Source organism: Rutilus rutilus (genome assembly GCF_951802725.1).
Source record: "Rutilus rutilus genome assembly, chromosome: 16".
In the NCBI taxonomy this organism is placed as follows: domain Eukaryota; kingdom Metazoa; phylum Chordata; class Actinopteri; order Cypriniformes; family Leuciscidae; genus Rutilus; species Rutilus rutilus.
In genome coordinates this window covers 19,996,023-20,018,344 of record NC_140224.1, presented here as the reverse complement: position 1 = coordinate 20,018,344, position 22,322 = coordinate 19,996,023, and the positions used below count along the sequence as shown (strand labels likewise).

Genomic DNA, 22,322 nt, shown 5'->3' with positions numbered 1-22,322 from the left:
TGTAGACAGTGACACTGATTCTAATGCCAGCAGCCATTTCACCCTTAAGCCCAAGACTGGCCACCCACTGAAGCTAAGCAGGGCTGAGCCTGGTCAGTACCTGGATGGGAGACCTCCTGGGAAAACCCTGTAGGGGTGTAACCCTGGCATCCTGGCTAAATTTGCCCATTGGCCTCTTTCCATCATGGCCTCCTAATCATCCCCATTTATATAGGCTACTGATTGGATTTATCACTCAGTCTCCTCTTCACCAATAAGCTGGTGTGTGGTGGGTGTTCTGGCGCAGTATGGCTGCCGTCGCATAATCCAGGTGGATGCTGCACATTGGTGATGGTTGAGGGGATTCCCCCCTTCCACATGTAAAGTGCTTTGAGTACCCAGAAAAGCGCTATATACATGTAACATTATTATTATTATTATCATCATCATTAATGGACTCTTTCCTTTTTCCGCGTTGCATTGTGCCGCTCTCGTTCGGTGTAGACACAGTGTTATGCCATCACCCAATCAGTATTAAACCACAGGAAGATGTCAATAAAATAGCTTGTAAACAACTTGTCATCTAACATTACATTTACCTCAGGAAAATTTCCCAATGTGCAAGGTACACACCCTTTTTATATATATATATATATATATATATATATATAAAATATAAATGTTAATTTTATATTTTCACATTTTCATTAAAAATAATTAAATTTTGAATAGTTTAATTTGAACATGTTTATGTCTTTAATACAAGTATGACATTTTCTTAATTTGTGTGCAATTGAGTGCAAAAAAACATTTAAATGAGATCTCATCGAAAGTTGAAAATGTAATTATATTGTTAGCAAAAAAAAAAAAAAAGAGCCCACATTATGATAAACAATAACATACACCTGGCTTGCATGTGATTGGTTTAAAAGATTCTTAAAAAAATGGTGCTGAGTGTTTGTTTGGACACGTGTTGGAATGGAGAGATTGGGAGGAGAAACTTCTAGGGAAAAGGAGAGAAGGATACAGAGATTGAAGAGGCTGTGTGCTTTGCTGGTTCCCCTCCAAAAACTCATTCCCAGCAGAACGCGGTGTCGGGTGAGTAAAGAAGGCTCAGGGCGCGCTGGCCACGCCTCACTGCCCAGAGACAGCTGGCACCACAACATCTGTTTTACACCCTTACACTCTTAACAGTCCTCTAAGGCCATGAACACACACACACACACACACACACACACACACAGGCCTCCGGATAAAACTCAATATGAAGCAAACAAGAACAGTAGCTCCAGGATTCAAGGTTTACTGAGGTGGAGAGACTGTAGGTGGACAGGGAAGGAAAGTATAAACATATTCTGCTCTCCTGAGCAGAGGACAGCTGAGGGGGAGTTTGTTTTAACATACGCCTCGGATCACACATGCTCTGGGGGCACTGGAAGGTTATTGTCGGGCAATGTGTACATAACTGGCCTCAGGAAAGAGCCGTGGCAACTTCTTCCGTACTCAGAGAGATTTTAAAAACAAACATCTCTAGGGGGGTGAAGGACATTTGGGATTTAAAGGTACAGAAAAAAAAAAATACAGCATTCGGTTCCTCACTAAAAGTAAAAAGGAGACTTCACTATGATTTAAAGTGGGTCAGATCATTGGGTAACAAGCTCAAACTGTGGGATGAGTTTGGGGAAAAACCATGTTGTCGAAAAATGGAAGACAGGTGGAGCATTTGAAAATCTCTCAAATTGTGAAAAGTTACAAATTATACACTTCCCCTTAACCTAATGAAACTAAACAACAAACACATTTTAAATAAATAAAAGTAATATTACAAAATACAAAACATTTTGCAAATTACCAAAAAAATGCTTTGTACTTTTTTCCTCCAAAACAATCCACACATATTTGGCATGTATAGTGTTTTTTTTTTTGGTGAGCATGTTGACTTAAAGCTGTGCAATTTCTTTACAGTCAACAGCACCTTTATACACACACAGTTCTGCCCATAGTCATCTTCCCATTAAATCTAATCACATGGTTCACAGAGCCAATTATTCTCTGAGTCGGTCTGGTGGAGAGGCCTGTGGTTAACTCTGAGCAGAAGTGGTTATGCAGAACAGAGACAAGAACGAAAGCATGTGTAATTGTGCACAGGGGACGTGATCCTTTAAGTGCGCTTGCCTACAGTTTAGACTTCTGCCGACACTTCTGTGAGAAGTCCACGTGTGACAGCTCATTCTCAAAGAGTCAGCTGACTTGAATTATTTTATCTGTGTCAATGACATTGAACTACATTTGAAAAAAACAGCATTCAGAACGCACTAAACTTCTGTAATATGCCATTTCAAAGTGAAACAGAATAAAGGTTGGGGTTGATTTCGAGATTGAGATTTGATTGGATCAAGAAAATCCAGCTATAATGAGGGTTCCCGGACCATGACCAATTCATTTCCATGATTTTTCATTGGATACGAATCTTAAATTAATTTTATAGAGATTAGAATCACAAGACAAGTTTATACAATGAACTAATCCATTTTTCGGTAATTTATATAAAGCTGAAATAAAATATAAATATTAGATAAGCAAAAATGTAAAATTAAAATTAAAATTAAAAACTAAAATTAAGAACTAACTGAAAAAAGTTCAAGTTTAACTTTACAAAAAAATTAATAAATATTTTATATTATATATATATATATAAAAAAATCCAAAAACGAATAAAAGTGACAAATAGCACAAAATTATAAACAATTATATAAGCGAATTCAAAATATTAATAAATACCATAGCAATATATGAAAATAACACTGATTTTGACTAAATAAATTTCCATGACTTTTTAGAATTTTAAATCTCACTTTTGAAATTACCTGATGTTTCAGGTAACATTTTTCATGACTGTAGGAAGTTTTTCATGACTCTGTATTTCAAGAGCGGCCCCTTAAGCCAAGCATACAGAATACAATGGGGCTAAAGGTGCATTTGACTTTATTCTCATTTAAAACACTGTTGTGCACAGATGGCACAAAAATTCAGCTCAGCACTTTTCTTAACAACCGCTTTTGATGATGCACGTGCACTTGCTGATCCTTGACGCGATCACAACGTACAGTTGATTCTGCACTAATCTGATCTAACTATTTATACAGGGATGCTACTTAACCGGTTAACTGATCGTAAGGATTTCATTTGCTGCATGCTTAAAAAAATACACTTAGAATATCCCAGAACAAATCCTTTAAATTTAATGATAGTTATAACAGAACAAGAATGAAAAAAAAACAAAAAAACAACTATAAACAAGCCAAAACTAAATAATTTAAAGCGAAAGTGAAAGTAAGCGGCGTTGGGCTCACGTAACTCTCTCATTCGAATCAAAATGTTTCCATGTTCGCAATGTATCTGGATGCTAAACTATTATTTATTATAGGCTTGGTACTTCACACACGTTCCAGTATCGATGGAAAAAAATCATCCTCTTCACATACGCAAAAATGTGCTTGGAAACATCACAGTGGAGCAATGCTTACGCTGAATGGCACAAATTGTACTACGGACTATTTAAACAGAGCAGTGTAAATTATATATGTTAGGTTGACTTATTTTGATAATGAACAGGCTGCGATGTCAAGATTGCAATACTGGAATATGTTGTGTGTGTGTGGCGCTGGCACGATCGAACAGTGGAAACATCTGTCATTTTGTTCATACAGGACATCATTCGAAACTGCAAATTGTTTACTTATATTTGTGTACACTCGGAATAAAACATTGTGCTTTTGTAAAATAAAGAAAACAAACAAACTGCCGTCTCGGTTTCCTTTCCGTCAACTTGTTCGTGGAGTGCACAAACAGAAAGGAACCAAACTCAGCAGCATACTGTCGCACAGTTTTTTCTTTCGTTTTATTAATCTGTTAATTATTTAAATAGCCATATTTTGCGTGTTTCTTTTATATAGGCTATGATTTTATGAAAACAAATGTAGTTTTTTAATTAGTTTTCCTTAAATCATCCTGGCAACCCATTTTTTAAGTCTTGCGACCCTCGTTTGAAAACCGCTACTGTATAGGAAGACCCTGTATAATCTTTCAAACTGCCTACAAACTCTTTGTCATGTCAGATTCAGATTGGAATGGGAGGGGGAAAAAAATGCCACTTTGCTGAAAGATATTTTTCTATGTAAAATAACATGCACAAGAATCGAATTGTGTTTCCTGACCTGTGGTGAACTGGCCCTTCATCTTCTGAAACACAGGGTCTTGAGCGGTGGCTTGAGCTCGGCGGGCCAGGGACTCTGAGGCGGCGCTGGAGAACATGGTGGACACATTAGAGACATTCTCCAGGCCCACGCCAAACGTGCTGACCAGCTTTTTCACAAAGTTGAGTGTATGTGGAGTGATTTTAGCATCGGACACAGCTCCGCTCTTTTCGAATGCCACAGAGTAGCATTTCGCCAAGCCCTGCTGTAGCTGCCGCAAAACCTGGGGAAGAAAATGAGGGAAAGATGAGAAACCAAGAGACAAAGATGAATGGTTAACCAGTTATCATCAATTTACCATGAAGGATAACACCATTCCTACATATTCAATCCAATTTGCCATTTTGATAATACTAAAAATCCTTCAGAGGCGAATATGTTCACCAGAGAGATCAGTAAAAGCCTGCCTCTACCGGTCTCTGCTGCAGAGATTAAGCTTAGACTTCAAGTGAAGAAGATCACCATTAACAGACTAATTTAGTCTGGGACTACACTTCATCAATGTCTGGAAAATTAAACCCATGTTTTACTTCACTGAGCTCTCTCAATGCCAATTTATTTCATCCTCCAGTTCTCCTTGCTAAACTTTCATTCCTCGCCCTTTTTCTCTCCTCTTCTTCGGCCGCTTGTCGCCGAGCGTCCCCACAAGAGTGGGGCTCTTGAATCCCTGTCCAGTCTCGACGCATCACCGCATCAGCCCTGTCACAGCAATCCAATCTCAGCAATCCCTCACCCATCAATCACGACGAGCCCTTCGCCAAAGCCCGATTAGCACTGAAGCGCCAATGTCCACCTGCACTGCAAAACCACTTTTCAGCCTCAGTGAGCCCCAATCGTTCCCCTCTGTCAGGTTTCATCTAGTCAGCCGGCCCTCTGAAAACAGCTACGTGTACGAGAGCATGCGGCATGAGACTAAAGAACGTAAGCAAACCGGACAGAAAACGCATTCATGTCATGTTTAACTTGCGCTTGTGGCTGATGTGCTTTAAGAGGTAGCCACTCACCTTTGGAATACAAAAACACTCTCTTTAACACAAAACCACTCACCTCCTCATGCCAGTTCTCCCTGAACCAGACCATCTGGTCCACGATGCCCTCCAGAGAGGAAAGAAGGGTGGGGTGGAGCTCACGCTGCATGTGCATGATCCGGCTGCAGCGCCACATGGGAGCGGTGGCACGGATGGGACCTGGGTCAGACGCAGAGTGGGTCTGGGCAGCCGCTGAACTGGGCTGCTGCTGGCCAGAGTCTGAGGAAAAGTGAGAAACAACAGCACAAAAAAAGTTGACTTTTGTAGGACTTTATACTGTTGGATATGAATGTTCTGAAAAAACTCCAGTCATACCGCTCTTGTAGCGCTCCCTCTGCTCGATTTTCAGCGTCAGGTACAGGGTTCGGATCGGAAAGTACACTGCTTGAGGGTAGACACGTCCCACCTGAGAGAAACAGTTGCAGATTACATTTCAGATCGTCCCTGTGGGCTTGGGTCAGAGCGAGAGTGAGAAACGTTGTGCTGACATGTTTTGAAACTTCTCTGTGATAGTGCAGGCTTTTGAAAATGAAACCGTAGGGGGAAAGCAATGAGATGGACAAACATCAAGGGCAGATTAAAACCATGGCTCAACATGACACTCGCTAAAAGCTTGTCAAACCCGAGTGTACACTTTCCGCCTTTCGGAGATCTGCTGTGTCCTTGAACAGCATCACAAAAAGAAGGCTCAGGATGTTTCATGTTTTAGCCCAAAAGCTCATGTATTTATCAAAATGGCAATGATACACTGGCACGAAGAACAAAAGTATTTTTTAATTAACGTTAGCACAAGGTTGATCATGTGTAATATCACAGTAAAGGCCCATTCACAGGAAGGACGACAGCTATAACGATAAAGGTATAGTTGTAAAAATAATTCTAAATATAAAAGAATAGCAGAGTCCACACCACAACTATAACGGCACAGAGAAACAATATCGTTGGAATCACTTTCAGAATTTTTTTTTTTTCCAGCTCATGAAAGATAAAAGCTTTGACAGCCAATCAGAATTCACCCTGCTTTAAAGAGGAAAACGCTATGATTACAGCGCATGCTTAGAATAAACAGAACAATAACGTGCAATGGTGTGGACACTAATATAGTTGTTATAGCTATTGATATATAAATCATTATAGTTATCTTTATAGTCGTCACTATACACACACACAAACACCCATATACATATATATGTACATATACATTAGTGATGCGCGGATCACGGTTATATCCACAGACACTGTGGATAATCTGTGGGTTGGGGGGGCCAAGTAATAAAAAAAAAATAACATTAACATTTCTGATAATTGTGGATGACAAATTATTAATGATGGAAATATGCAATGCAGTTGTAGGGTCCATTTGTTTAAGCAGCAATGGAGGCAAAACAGATCCGAGAGAAATTTAAAAAAGGAGATTTCAAAACAAAACAAAAGGAAGGAAAGAAGGAAAGAAAAGTACCGTGTGGGAGCATTATAGTGGAGTAGTAAATAAGGACGAATCAAGTGCTGGGTATGTGACAGTGATATATAATGGCTCTGAAGCGCTGTATGTATATGACAAACTAATAAAGCCTAAAACCATAGGTTCAGGTGGGTGGCAGGTGGATGATTTATTTTTAACAGCAGATTTGAATGTTGTTAGAGCTGATCCGTGCATCTCTAATATACATAAACATTTACACATACATACATACATGCCTAAAATTAACCCTCACCAAGCGCCAAATGTGAGTAAAAATCTGCGTTGTCGAGTAAACGAAACTGTCAATTACCAGTTGTCCGGTAACATTTTTATGAATTCTAACAATGCAATGTGAGAACATGACCCTCTTGACAGTTGATGGGCAAGTGCAGCATCTGCAAGTTTAAGCCTTGCCATAAACATTCAAGCAAAAGACAATGCGAAAGGGAACTCAAGTTTATTACTTGTGGGCCTCAAATTAGCTCTGTTTCACGTCGTTTATTTATAAAGTGCAGATTATGCAGTGTTATTTAACATTTGATTACTTTATTACATTTCTGTACCTGAAAACTACTGTTAGTAGTTAGTAGTCAGTTTCATGGCCGGTAAAAAATATTTATGGCAGTTAGGGCTGTGCAATATTGAAAAAAATTATAATATATGATCTCGATATTTTCTGGGATTTATCGATAATGATAATTAGACGATATTTTGCTGAGTGTGTTTATTGTGTTGGCAGGTTTAGGACTGCCGTTGACAGCTGACTCATAACGTTTTTGATATTTTTCATATTCTGTGTGATAGTCAGTTCATAGCAGTGACAGAAATGATCTTTTCCAACAAGTTTAGATGGATTTTTCCTTTTAATGGGCTTTATAACGCATTTTTTAAATGTTTGCATCATCTTTTGTGTCAAATTCTTACATTTAATCAATTAAATCTATTAGAATATTAAGACACAATAGGGCTGTTACCAATCAAATGAAATCAGTATGAATGGTACCAATGGTATGTTTTTGAACAATCACTTGTAGATAGGCAGAGTGTTTGGGAAACCTGTTTGAAAACTGTAAGCTGTAATCAAAGCACTAAGTTGTGAGGTCTATTTCACATATTTTGAAGAAAGAAGAAAGAAAAAAAAAGCCTGCCCCCAGGCTCTATACTTTAAATCCAACCAACAGAGGAGTCTGACTCATAACCCAATCTTTGGATCCTTTTATTGTTATGTAATAGTCCCAAAAACATGCTTATCAACTTGTTCCTCTCTTCTTTCTCTCCTGGCACTGCAATATCCGTGAGGAGTGTGAATGTTGTCCGCATCAGTGTGAGGGGGGATGAAGAAAAATATGAAGGCGGCAGACAGCGTTCCTTCTCAAACCACCCGCAGCCCCTCTCAGGTCTCACAGCAGCCAGCTCAAGCAGGCCATTAGAGTGGAAACACGATCTTTGTCAAGCAGACGGCGGAAAACAGGCTGGCCTTTAGGTGTAAAGAGACACCTCTGAGTCCAGATGGGCTTTTACATGAAAAGCAGCCACGGCCAAGACCTTCTGTTAAGAGCTTGTTAAGTATCGCATTAAAAATGAACGAGGCAAAAGGGGAAGAGATCACCCCTAAAATCGGAGAGAATTCTCATCATATTTTAGGGTGTGCAAGTGTTGGCATGTGATGGGTGTCTGTGTGCATAAAGGTGTTGAGTTTTCCTCGCCTCAGTTTCATCTCAAGGCACCCAACAGCTCACCTTCATCAATATTTCATTAAACGTTTTTAAAACATCCCGCCAATTGGAGCACAGCTAAATAATTCAGAGCCCGAGATAAAGGTGCTCCATCCGCTGGAGATTTCACTTGAAAATCGAGAGTTTTACAAAACATCTACCTTTCACTCGTCATCCCTGCCTTAGATCAGACCCCAAAGATCCTTCAACAAGGAGACTTGTCATCCCTAAAACAGCCTTGACAACTCCATTAATTGAGATTATGGTGTGCAAACATATCCATTTCATTGGGTGCTTATCAGGGACTCAAGTGTACTTAATCTCAAAGTGAAGCATTTCCACTGCACGCTGCGCTGAAATGGAGAGATTAGAAGTCGCTGGTCTGGCATGTGTACGTGAGAAAAGAGGTGGTCGAGCTGCATGCAAAACCCGCTTGGAACGTGTCAGTGAACGAGAGGGGGATTTAGCCGTCATTTTACGTGGGTTAAGAACACAGAACTCTCTCCTCCATCTCTTTTTTTTCTCCCTCTCTCTTTGAGCCCCTTGGAGCAGCTGTTTCCTGTTTGAAGTTCAGGAGCTTTTTAAATGGCTTGGAAATAATACTCCATCAAGGAGGGCAAATTAGTCTCTTGTTTAATTGGTGGTTCTGTTCCCACAGTTGGAGAGTGTTTGATATTAACCCAATAACAATGCTTTGCAGAATAAATTAAAAAGGGAACCGCTAGAATTTGACAAAGAGGGGACTGACTGAAGACTGTCTCTTATTAAAGACAGCAGAAGAAATTAATCTTGATTAGACGGATATATCAAGCATGAATGTACTGCTAAGAAAAGGTAATGTAGTGTGGAATCCAACCTGGCTTATGAGGTTGAGGAGTGGTTTCCCCTCTGAGCCCACCAGACACGTGAGGAGCTGAGGGATCCAAGCCAGCCACTGGATGGGCGGCACGCCAATGCAGTATTTGTCCACAGCGTCGGCCAAGGTGTTCTTATCGTCAAAACTCAACAGCCACAGCACCTGAAGAAGAAGAGAGACAGTCTCTTTTGGTAATAGTTTTGACTATACTGCTAGACAATTCATATCATATATTTAAAAATACATATGTCTAGACATTTTCATAGAAACAGCTAGGATTTATGTAAAATTAAGAAAAATTACATTGACATTTTACTTGAACCAAAATTCATTTCATATTTAATACCATGGATATTTAAAATGAATAACACATTTTAAATAATTTAATATCAGTCAAATTGGCAAAGGAGGAATAAACACTGTAAAAACTCACTCAAATGAGAAATTCTCTTTTTTTTTGCATTAATGTGCAAAATACCTCTTCATGTAGAGATACGGTTGGTCACGAGTCATTTAAAAAGTCAAGTCTCCAAGTCACATTTTTTTTTTCGATCTCTGGCACAAACATTCATAAATAGTAGGTTTGGATGAAAATGTTCATCAACCTGTAGGACTGAACAGGTAATGTTTTCATTTTAAACTAAAACTATGTCAGCGATTGAAGATGAGGCCATCAGCTCCTTGAAATAGCTACTCAAGGGCTTAATGGCTTGTAAAATCATCTCGGCCGCTTCACTCCCACCAGCTGCTGCCTTTTCTTGCTATTGTTGGTGGGGCTCTGGTACAGTGGCCGGTAACAGATAAACAGTCATCTCCACTGAGGCCTGATGGAGACATTAAGCACTGGACAGCACGGACCACACGGCTTACGGATAATTACTGATAATCAGCGAGCAGCTACTCTCATTAATCACGTGTAAACCACACCACCGTCTCTAAAGCTTCAATGGCCAGCAGCACTCCAGACACAATCTAAAGTGCTCCTTGCATTCAATCCCATGCTGAAAAAAAAAAAAAGGGAAAAAGCCAAATGGAGCTGTTTGATCTAGCGTACAGTACTCGACAGAGAGCAGACTGCCATGTGCATAGTATCCATACAAAACCCATCATCAAGTCTAATAATATAATTACATCCATCATTGGAGGTTCATCAGTCTGAATGCAGTGCATCCCCTCGCCACAGCTGCATTAATTCAGAAATGGCACACGGTGACGGATATGCCCCCATTTAACAAAGCCATCAGAGCAGAATGGGTTTACTGGACCACAAATGAGCACCGAGTTTTCCCGTGTTTTATGGTAAATAGGTTTAATGGTAAAACTAATTGCAGACCTGTCAAAACACAAGCTATCCTATTATGACATGCTTTGAGTATCTCCACCAACCATTTTTGCCAGTTTTGACAAGTAAATCACTAAGTGCATGTTGTCATCTAGATCACGCAGTATGATAGGCCATTGATCAGTAGTTCTTGACGTTTTATTGATTGGTTTATGCAGCTGCCTCATTGTTGTAAAGAGTTAGACTACCAGTGTTATTATAATTAATGAAAACTGAAACAAAAATGTATTTATTCACTGAAATACTGAGAATTTTTACGCAGTTAAGAATTTTTCAATTATGCTATTTGGTGCATTAACTGTTGGTAGCCTTGGTTGGTAGGCAAAGAAGCAAAAAAGGTAAGACGACGACAAAAAATTAAAGCAAGACTTGGTGCAACTGGATGCTTCTGCAGAGACGAGAGATGCTTCTCTGCTTCTCTCCATAGGTTCTCAACCACAAGATAATGATAGAGAACAATGATAGACTGCTGTTTACCTATTTAACCCTTTCACACATAAGTTTAAAATATTCTAACTGACCCCCCAGCTTGAGTTTTTCAAGGCGACCGTTATTTAGAACCTGTCACTTTATTGTTTCCATGGTGACGCGTCATTGCGCTGTCTCTGGCTCAGCGCCAGCTAACGCGCCAAAGCACATTTGAATTTAGCAGTTGATCACGTGATGCACTGCCCGTTCTAATCACATCGGTGTGATCGTTAAATCCTCACTCCGACCGCTGTGCACACTCCAGAAAAGAGCCATTCGGATAATACATAAGGCAGGTTTTCAGGATCATACAAATGAGTTATTTAGAAATTCCTGCCTACTAAAATGTTCAGATCTGGTAGAATTTCAAACAGCTCAGTTAATGTTTAAAGCCAGGAACAAACAACTACCAGATAATATACAGAAACTTTTTACAGATAGGAAAGGGGGTTATGATTACAGGGGAAGGTGTAACTTTAGGATAAAGAGTGTTCGAACAAACATGAAGAGGATGTGCATTTCAGTCTGTGGTGTTAGGGTTTGGAATAAACTCAGTCAAGAACTTAAGCAATGTCCAAGCATGAGTTTGTTTAAAAAGAGGATTAGACTGATGATTTTTGTGAAGTATCGAGATGAAAGCCAGAGGTGAATTGATGTCTCGTACGGTGTAGATAGAACTGTACATGTGAGTGGGACGAGATATTTTTGTGTAGGTGTGTATGCATATGAATGTGTATGTGGGTATGGTAGGGGGATGTGAATAAGGATTTGAAGTCAAGGCTCTTGAATTTACTATAAGAATAATATTAGATTACTTTCTATTGATATATGTTCATATTAATTTTCTTTTATTTATTTATTTATTTATTTTTTTTTTCTCGTAGATTATAAGACTTTGGAAACAGGATGTTTATTGCAAATGCAAGTTTTGAATACTGGAGAGGGGGTAGGATTAAATAAGTTTTTTACTTCTTCCAACCCCTTTTCAGACATGTTAAAGAGTGTTAGTGTGTATTTGTTTGTGTGTATATGTATGCGTTTGTGTATATATGTAAGAGTTTGTATATGCATGTAGGTATGTATATGTACCTGTATATGTGTATATGTATATGGGTATGTATGTATGTATGCACGTAGGTGTGGGTATGTGTGGATATATATATGTAAGTACATATGGATATGGATGAGGGTTTCTATGCACATATGTGTCTATGTGCTCAATGTCATGTGGGAGTTAAAGACTGGCTGTATGTGATAGAAACAAAGTGTAGGAACTTATTGACATGTCTGAAATAAATTAAAAAGAAAGAAAGAAAGAAAGAAAGAAAGAAAGAAAGAAAGAAAGAAAGAAAAAAAGAAAGAAAAAAAGAAAGAAAGAAAGAAAGAAAGAAAGAAAGAAAGAAAGAAAGAAAGAAAGAAAGAAAGAAAGAAAGAAAGAAAGAAAGAAAGAAAGAAAGAAAGAAAGAAAGAAAAATCGTACGCTCCAGGGACCAGCCAAGACTGACCACACTGGTGTGGTGTTGTAACGTGCGAAAGGGTTAACAAACATTTGGGTGCATGATTTCATACTGATATGGTCCTCATTGGTGGAAGAAACTTGGACAACTCAATGAGGTCAGCAGGAGAGAGAAGATTTTACCTTGGCCAGGTATTTGCGTGACTTGCTCTCGTTCTGATGGCGGCAGGCGTGTAGGTAACATGTAATGGCGGAGACGCCAAGGTGGGGCTGGCGGTCTTTGACAAAAATGTTCTCCAAGTAGTCTCCCCACATAGCCCAGGCTTTCACCAGAACATCATGCATCTGCACTGCAGCAGAGAATGCCTTATTTGCTTCCTCTGACCTGGTGGAAGAGAAAAGACGACACATTGAATGAGCGGGGAACATGTCAGTTCTGATCATCATAATCTTGATATCTCAAGAATGTAAAGAATCCGAGTCATTTGGAGGATTAAGCTTGAGTCAGTAAAATATATGCAAATGGTACACTGGTAAACAGGAGCCATGCAAAATTTATCATGATTACATGCCCAGTTTGAGGACTATCTGATGGAAAAAAAAAAACTTGATGAGAAACACTATTACTTCAAAGAACTATCCAGCTGGCCAGCACCTAACTGAAATTAGCTGACTGGGTCCAACATTTTTGTTTCATCAGCCGTTTTAGAGCTTTGAGAATTTGTCCCCCAAGAGCATCTTTTCTAGGGCCCTTTTATAGAAGCAGTTTAAGAATAGAAGTTGAGAAAGGTTCGTAAAGGGCTTTATAAGGGACTGAAAGAACTGGATGGGACACATAATCTGTGCTTAAAGCTTCTGTCCTTACCATCACCATCTCTAAATGTTACCCTACGACACACCTACTAAACCAATCACACATAATGGGAACTTTTAATGAGTATGTGGCAAGCAACAGAATTACACTTGATTGCAATGGGAGTCTGGGGAGGCCAAATCCACTGAAGCGTCTCTTCAGTCGTGGACATGTATAATATGTTTCTGCTCATGGCCTATGCTGAGAGTCGCACATAAGTCCCCACACCCAGTCAAGTGTCAAACATCTTCATCCGACAGCTCTGCTGCTTTATCAAATCCCTACGTTAATATTCATAGAGAGTGAAAATGTAATGATTACATTAGGCCCTGCTGAGGCTGGGGGAAACTTCTGCTGATCACAGAGATTTCACAAATTGCTATTGAGTTAATTATTCAGCATGTGTATTTAATAAGCTATTTCAATCCAGTGCCAGGCTCTGGGCTCACCATCAATTCACCCATGATGAGGAAAAGAGCAAGGCCTATATAAAGCTATGATGTTGCAAAAAAGCAGGTTATCATCAACATCTGTTTATTAGATAATGACATAAAGGTCTGTTTTGGTCTGGATATTGAATTATCAATAAAATGCAATTCATACTGACAATCATTGGAATTTACCTCAATCAAAAACCACAATTAATTCAATTTGCTATATAATACTTACCTTAAATTGCTTAACAAGCAAGCGGTTTTGTAATAATATAATTATATTACAAAATAATTACAAAGAACAATTATAATTATATGAAGTTATAACTATAATTTAATTATATAATTAAAGAAAACTTTTTGTATTCATCCTGTTCATTATTCTTTTTATTTTGTCCTTTTATAACACAAGATGCTTTTCAGTTTTGTAGCTGATTGTTATAAAATACCTTGTTTTTTTTATCAGCCCTGCCAAAAAAAAAAGTAAGAGTGCATCTGTTTACTGCTTAGTGCTTAATACACAAAAGGAGGCTGTACTGTACCAGCTACCTCAGGGGGGGACTAAATGCCACTAGGTGGAACAAACTGTAATTTGCACCAGTGTCTGTTTAAAATAAAATAAACCTAGCATTGTGGATTTGTTGCTTTTTCCAGTAACACTTTAGTTTAGGGTCCGATTCTCACTATTAACTAGTTGCTTAATACATGCATATTACTCAGATATTGGTTGTTTATTAGTATTTATAAAGCACATATTAAATACCTTATTCTTCATGACCTTATTCTGCATTCCTTAATCCTACCCAATACCTAAACTTAACCTTGGTAACTAATAAGCAGTAATTAGGGGTTTATTGAGGCAAAAGTCATGACCCTAAACTAAAGTGTGACCATTTTTCCTATTGTACCAAACGTGTATCGAACTGTGACCTCAAAACCGAGGTACGTACCAAACCATGACTTATGTGTACCATTACACCCCTAATATAGTCATGTATATTTTTCTTCAATCATGTACAAAATTGACATGAAAAGATTGCATTTCTTAGAACTTTGCACATACATTTTAAATGAGATGTTTTAAAAGATTTCTCCTGTTTATTATCTTGAGATCCTTATAGGTCACTGACCCATTTGTTTGTTTAAATAGCTTGTAGACGGTTAAAACACCTGGCTTGATTGCACTACAAAATTAATTACAGTATTCAGAGATGTAAAACAATTACATGACAGATTTTCATCAGAGTGACTCGTGAAAATGCCAGTCAATAGAAATATGACAGGAGATAATCACTCATCATGAGTTCAGTGTCATTATCCTCTGCCGCAGACATGCTGTATAAGGTTAATTACTCATCATACTCTCATATTGACTGTTAACGACTGTTCTGACCTCATTATTGGAATAAAGTTTTAGAAGTGATGATTAGTGGCACAAACACATGCACACGGACAGATGTTTATCTTTCCTCTCCATAATGATTCTTTGTCAGAATGGTTCGTTTTAAAAAGTGAGCTCATGATCTCGCCAATTCAGATTCTTTATTGTCAGAGCAAATCAGACTTGTGCACAAAACAAAAGATAACGAGAGCGGTGTCAATTAAAGACAAAGAAAGAGTGAATGAGGGTGATAAGGAGAAGACTCAAAGTGACAGGCAGAAAAGAAGAGAAGATGAACAAAGCCAGGGATCAACTCTTACTTATTGATCTGGGCTAAGAACATGCCCTTGAGAGCGTAGAACTCTGCGGTCATCTCCTTGGTGAAGTACTTCAGGTTAGTGGACTCAATCACCTCCAGACCCTGACAATACAATAACAATGATTGCATTTACAATTAATTAATCAAAGTATTTTACAGGTATGACTTTTTTATTTTCTCATCTAAAATTATTCTACATCCCTCAAAAACGATGGGTTTAATTTGTCGGACTCAGCCAACGTGTAGTTTTCTGACCTAGAATTCCTATACATCAAAAATCAACACCACTGACAATAGAGTAACGTTATTTATCTGCTGTAGACATCTCTGTAGCTCAATCTAAGACTCCCAGGTGAGAGCCAGTGGCTTAAAGTGTGCCAGAGAAATGATGAAGAGAACAGAACAGGTCCAAGTGATAGCAGAGAGAGAGAGAGAGAGAGAGAGAGAGAGAGAGAGAGAGAGAGAGAGAGAGAGAGAGAGAGAGAGAGAGAGAGAGAGAGAGAGAGAGAGAGAGAGAGAGAGAGAGAGAGAGAGAGAGAGAGAGAGAGAGAGAGAGACTTATTAAATCCAATGGTACTTTAATGACTTGAGCTCAGTTGAGGCAGCTCCATTAATCAGGCTTAAGCGAATGCTGCAGCAAGCAGCCCATTCCTTACACTGTTTGGAATGCATTTCTTACTGTGACAGCACCACAGTCATTCTCACCGTAATGAGAGCAGCGTTATTTGGATTAAGAGAGTCCGGCTAACAGCAAAATCAGCAGGTGAGTTGACAAAGTAAAGTAGATTAGGTATAGAGGAAGTCAGCTTGACAGCAACATAAAGGTAAATATATATATATATATATATATATATGCATATTCTGTTAGAGAGTAATTTTTTTTTTTTAAATGCTGAGAAAATAAACATTTATTTTAAGTACTATAGAAAATATGGTACTAAATTTTGAAAAAAAGATTGACTTATTAACCTTACGGGTAGGTCATAAAGAATGACTAGTTATCCAGTTTTTCATATTTGCCAAAATCTGCTTGGAGAAGTGAAATTCACTATTTAAATTCATCTCCTTCAAACAGCTACAGCCAAAATGACATTCAGATGGACATCTTTGCCTTTTGTTGTACTGACTTGTGTTCATGTCTATTCTGTTCAAGTCACCATGGAATCAAAATGGACAATTCTTATTTTTTTATGGAATGTCACAAAGTTTATTTTGAATGATTTACCCATGCACTTTTTTTATTTATTTATTCATGTGTCCTCGTAATCTTTAATCAAAAACAATAACTTCCCCTCCTCCTTACATCACATATCTTCTCAGATAACCTCTGCACAGGTCCTCAAAATCAAGTCCTGTCCTTATCTTTTTTTTTCTTTTTCGAGAAGCTGTTTCACTTAGATATACGTCACAATAGTGTAAGAAAAGATTATTGCAACTTCTGATGAAAATGCTGAATTTAAGGTGGTCACATTAGCAAAATATAGCAGGTAAAAATGTCCAGCAATTCACTAGTGAAGTCACTTTCAAACCAAGCCAGTTTATGTTGGTTAACATGGCAAATCTATGGCTACGTTCAGACTGTCAGGTCCGATTTTTGTGCAAATCCAATTGAAATCCAATCAGCTTTAGCTAGTGTGTAAACAAAAAAAAAAACAGTTTGACCGCTCTGATCGGATTTCGAGTGGTTTGTGTGATTTTTTTCACGCCACGTAAAACGTAAACGGCAGACGCTGTTATAGGAAAGATGCTGAAAGTCCCTGCCGAAACAAGGCTGTGTTGTTGCAAAGTGCTGGATGAGCAGAAAGTGACAATATAACAGTCAGAGACATGTTTGTAAACTGACGGAGACGACAGCACGGAATAAAGTCGCTCATACCAGCCTCCTACAGTTCTGCCGCTGCCTCAGAAGACGCAGTAGACCAGCGAGGTGGCTACACATTGTCATGTTGTAAAATTTAAATAAGACTATATCTCTATTGCAAACCACTCCATGTTGCGGTTGTTGTTGTATTTGGTGTATTCCTACCAACGCAATGTCATTGCCATAGAAACCAATGCAGATATTCCAGAAAACGAAAGAGCTGCATGGACAAATCGGATCTGAACAGTTGCGATACAGTGTGGACGGATCAGATTCTAATCGGATACACAAATAATCAGATTTGGACAGAGTGTGAACGTAGCCTATGTGACCAACTTGAATGAGCAGCAAAATCTGCATGGGGAAATCTTTCGCCCTTATGTGAAATTCCCAATCACGTGGAATTCCCATTAAAATGACAATTTCGCCCACAAAAATTCACCAAACAATGGTAAATGCAATCGCACCTTATGCTTTTGAATACAGAATGCTATGTATGAAATTCATCTGATCAGGGTCAGGGGAACACAAAACCACAGTAATTATACAGGTCTTCCTTAAGAGTATTAGTTGACTAGCTATTCAGGAAACACAACGACCTTTGAAAATGTGTAGTCATACTTAAATGTCACTCACCTGCATGCATTCATTCTTGCCCATGACTCCAGCCAACTGTAGGTAGCATTTAACCTGCTGACGGATCTTCTGGAAGCAGTCTACGATAGGCACGGTGGGGATGGTGTGGATGCGGCTCAGAATGTCCAAAGCCACATTGACCAGACCTTGCTTCCGGCCGATCTTCCCATACTGAATAATGGCTGATGCGGAGGCATGCACTCCAAGCATGGCATTGTTAGTGTTTGGGTCATGTTGCGTGTTAGTTTCATAAGCAGTCACAATGGCTGAAGAAGAGAAAAAAAGAAAGAAAAAAAGATTACAATTGTATATATAATGATGAATCAGAATGTCACTAGAATTCATTGCCATATTCTTGCATACCCTGATAGTGGTGCTGCCGCCACATAAAGATGCTGCTCCAATGGGAAAGGTCATCTGAGACAATTGGCAGCCTGTTTCTCCAGGTCTTCACCACGGTCTTCATGTCATGGAGGCTGGTGTTGCGGCCCAAGTTGGCAGGCTGGAGTCCTGCATTAATCTGAGCAGCTTCCTGTAGCTCAATAATCTGCTGAGCCGCCTGAATGAGAACAAACCAGGAATAAACAGATGAGAATGTCTTTGTAGTTATTAATAAACATCAGGAAGATGTAACAACTCATGTTCTCTTCAAAGCTCCTGCTCAGTTTAAATCTGAGGGCTACAGTCACACAAGAATCTATATATCACACAAACACTGGTTTCCATGTTTTATGGGGACATAAACTGTAGTCTATCCCCTAAATCTGCCAATCACAGGAATCTTTATGCATTTTTACATTTTCAAAAAACTTCATTTTGTATGATTTATAAGCTGTTTTCCTCATGGGGACCAAGAAATGTCCCCATAACATTGGGAATACCAGGTACACACACACACACACACACACACACACACACACACACACACACACACACACACACACACACACACACACACACAGCACTCCGAAATCCATTACTGCGAATGTATTACAGGCTTATGATTCCTATTGAGAAAGAAAAAGAAATATAGAAACGAAGTCTTGAGGTGGCTGAACGAATGGATGGATCAAAGTATCTTAAAAGCCATTTACTCAGAGAACGGGCAGAGAGAGGGAAGCGCACAAGTGAAGCGTCTATTCCCCTAATGCCTAATCGCGCTCTCAGACGACACTTAGATCACACCAGTAGAGGACACGGTGACCCAAAAAATGCTACTCATTCCTCACGATCTATCGATGGATGACCTTAACATATCAGACGGTAAACACACACCCTGCTCTCTTAACCAAAATGCCACATGGATCTTTAATCTCCTCTCTGAATTGGAAAAGACATGAGGAAGGGAGTCTGGCACTTACAAGGTGATTTACAACATGATGGTTTACTACACACACGATGAGTAGCCTGAGCCGCGATAATGAATTATGCCCGCGAACACACATACATGCATCCAAAAACAATCCGTTCAATAGTAATGCCTGCTTTACAAGATAAATGCCTCAAATCAGTCCATGGACTTGCCAAATCAAATCCCCACACAACAAAATAAATTAAGCAATACAATATTTTTCACAATTATCTGTTAATATCAGCTGATGGCACATTATAACCTTCATTCTGAGTGCCCATTCATCATGTAAATTTAATTTTCTTGCAGATATTTAATCAAACACTATCTGATGGGGAAAAGTAATTACGAGTCATTTTAAACTTGGTGGCGTTCTCACTCTCTCTGTCTCATGGCTCCTGTCTGCCTCTCTCGTCCGTTCCAATCGCTCTTATTGGACTTCTGTATGGTTGCATTAAGGAGTGAAGGCGTAAACAGATTCAATTATCAGTAAATTCAATTATCCCTGAAGTCAATGGCTCTGGGGCAAAGACAGAATTTTTGAAGGCCTAACTAAAACAGCCACAAAAATGTGCCCATTACCATAGGTTAATAACAGCTAGTTCTTTACACTAATTAGTAGTATCACTTAAATGTATAGACTTCATTCGCTTTGAGCATAAATGAAAGAATAAAATCTCAAATTTTGAATGACCAAAAATGTAACCGTCAGTGCTGACGTTACATTTGCATAATTAATTGTGATTCATGATTTGGTATTTAATTGTACATTCTGCAAACTAAATTCATATATGCCATCAAGAGGAAAAAATATGAAAAAAACATGCTATTAAATATTTAATATTTATTATGCTTATAACACTTATTTTCATAAGCATTTTTTCACTTCTATTTTTTGCATTAAATATATATATATATATATATATATATATATATAAGTATAATTTTTTGAGTACGTCTCGTATACAGATTACATTAACACTTTTTTTCTGCATTACAAGCACTTTTCAGAAAATGCAAATACAATTATTTAGTGAAGAATTGTTTCATAGCATGTTCTCTTGGTTTCTTCATTTTAACAGAGAAAAGAAGAAATTAAAGAACCAATAATAATAATAATAATAATAATAATAATAATAATTATTATTATTATTATTATTATAGATTACAATTTTATTTAAAACAATAATTTGGAATAATATTAATAATCATAATCATAATAAAATACTGATACATTACAGTATACGGTTTTGATTTACTAACAGTATCAAGTAACAAAAATCCCTTCAAGATATTATTTCAAGAATTCAAAAAAATATTCAAGATGTTCTGATTACATCTACTATATCCAACTCTTCAATCATGCGGACCACAGAACCATCACCCATTGCCCATAACACCCTGTGTGGTGTATTCACATTCTCCAACAACAACACCTCATTTCCTCAATTTGGCTGTCATATTTGCCATCACACCACAGCCGTGCTCAAGAAGAGTGCTTCTAGTCTCTAACAGTCCCCAGAGGACGCGGTGCGTGGACAGCTCTCACACATTACCCTAATCTACAGGCACACATCACCTCGGCTCCGTCCCATTGTGTGCTCTGCCTGATTATGCGTGTGGCAGTCAGGAGGCTGTTCTTTCTGCTGAATATTAATACAAGCTGCCTATTGAGCACCACAATGGTGCAGTCAACACTATCTCGGGCATTTTAGAAAGGGCCAAAGGGCCAAAAAGAGGGAGGGAGGGACCAGGTCTGACAAAGGAAAAAGTGATATTGTGCAAAAATGCAGAGTGAAGGCAATTATAAGAAAAGTGCCTTCTTTAACCACTCTCTCTGCTACAAGGGTTTGTATAAAGTCACGCGCTCGCACATGAAATGAGATTGCCCGAGTCTCTAGCTTGTCAGCGGTGATATCGGACCAGATGTTCTGCTTTTGAGATATCATTATTTAAAATTGACAATCAATTTAGATCAGATCGCTTCTGGTGCTCTGATTGAGCTACACTGCTCGAAAAAGTGAAGAACACCATCAAGAACATTAAATTAGAGCTGGAGAACGTCTGGTTAAAGGGTGTTTGTCAGCTCACACACTGACGCTCCTAACCTGCAGCAGGGGCGTGTGAACGTGAGAAACGATGTGTGGCAGTCTCCTCCATTCTCTGATGGCCAGACTGCTGGCCATCTCCACCAGCCGCTCGATGAAGTTGAGCTGCTGTTCCTCCGGGTGACAGATGGCGAGGTAGCCACGATGCATGTTCACCTTCCAGGCCATTTCCTTTGGACAGCTCAGCTCCACCTGATGCAAACAGGAAACACAGCTGCATCAGCATACACTTCATAAGATTTTTTTTAAATGGTTTATGCTTACCGAGACTGCATTTATTTGATCGAAAATACAGTAAAAACAGTAATGTTGTGACTGATTCTTCAGTTCTAATATGCAGATTTGCAAGAAACCTTTCTTATTATTATCAATGTTGACAACAGTTGTGCTGGTTAATATAGCTACTTAATATCATTTATTTGAAATCGAAATCTTTTGTAACTTTATAAATGTCTGTTACTTTTGATCAATTTAATGTGTCCTTCCTAAAAAATGTATTTACTGACCCCAAACTTTTTAACAGTAGTGTACTTGCACAGTTAGAGTGACTAGTTTTAGTTTTGATGGGGTTACAGACGGGACGCAAACCGAAGCTTTAGTTTGATTGCTATAAATAATGATTTTGAACTTGAATCCCTGAGCAGCATGTGTGTCCTAGTTTTTGTTCATGGTCATCTGGTCACCGTATTCCACAGTGCACACTGCAATTCGAGCTAAATAGGTGGTCGTAGGGAGAATAAAACGTCAGTACAGGTTGCTGGCATTGTGCAGTATGACGATTTGGAGGGATTTACACTTTTTGGTCAGTGTGCGCTTA

At 38.7% G+C, this 22,322-nt stretch overlaps 1 protein-coding gene across 2 annotated transcripts in view; it reads right to left on the bottom strand.

Annotated features, from left to right (window-relative positions):
• trrap (transformation/transcription domain-associated protein) overlaps positions 1-22,322 on the bottom strand; it is a 90,040-nt gene that overhangs the window by 7,978 nt on the left and 59,740 nt on the right. For both annotated transcript variants that reach the window (XM_084434892.1, XM_084434893.1), the window contains exons 57-65: positions 21,506-21,697; positions 18,410-18,605; positions 18,047-18,312; positions 15,551-15,651; positions 12,746-12,947; positions 9,297-9,458; positions 5,579-5,669; positions 5,283-5,482; positions 4,197-4,458 (exon numbers count right to left, since the gene is read on the bottom strand). In XM_084434892.1, the coding sequence (XP_084291018.1) occupies positions 4,197-4,458; positions 5,283-5,482; positions 5,579-5,669; positions 9,297-9,458; positions 12,746-12,947; positions 15,551-15,651; positions 18,047-18,312; positions 18,410-18,605; positions 21,506-21,697 (1,672 nt within the window). The remainder of the gene's footprint in view (positions 1-4,196; positions 4,459-5,282; positions 5,483-5,578; positions 5,670-9,296; positions 9,459-12,745; positions 12,948-15,550; positions 15,652-18,046; positions 18,313-18,409; positions 18,606-21,505; positions 21,698-22,322) is intronic.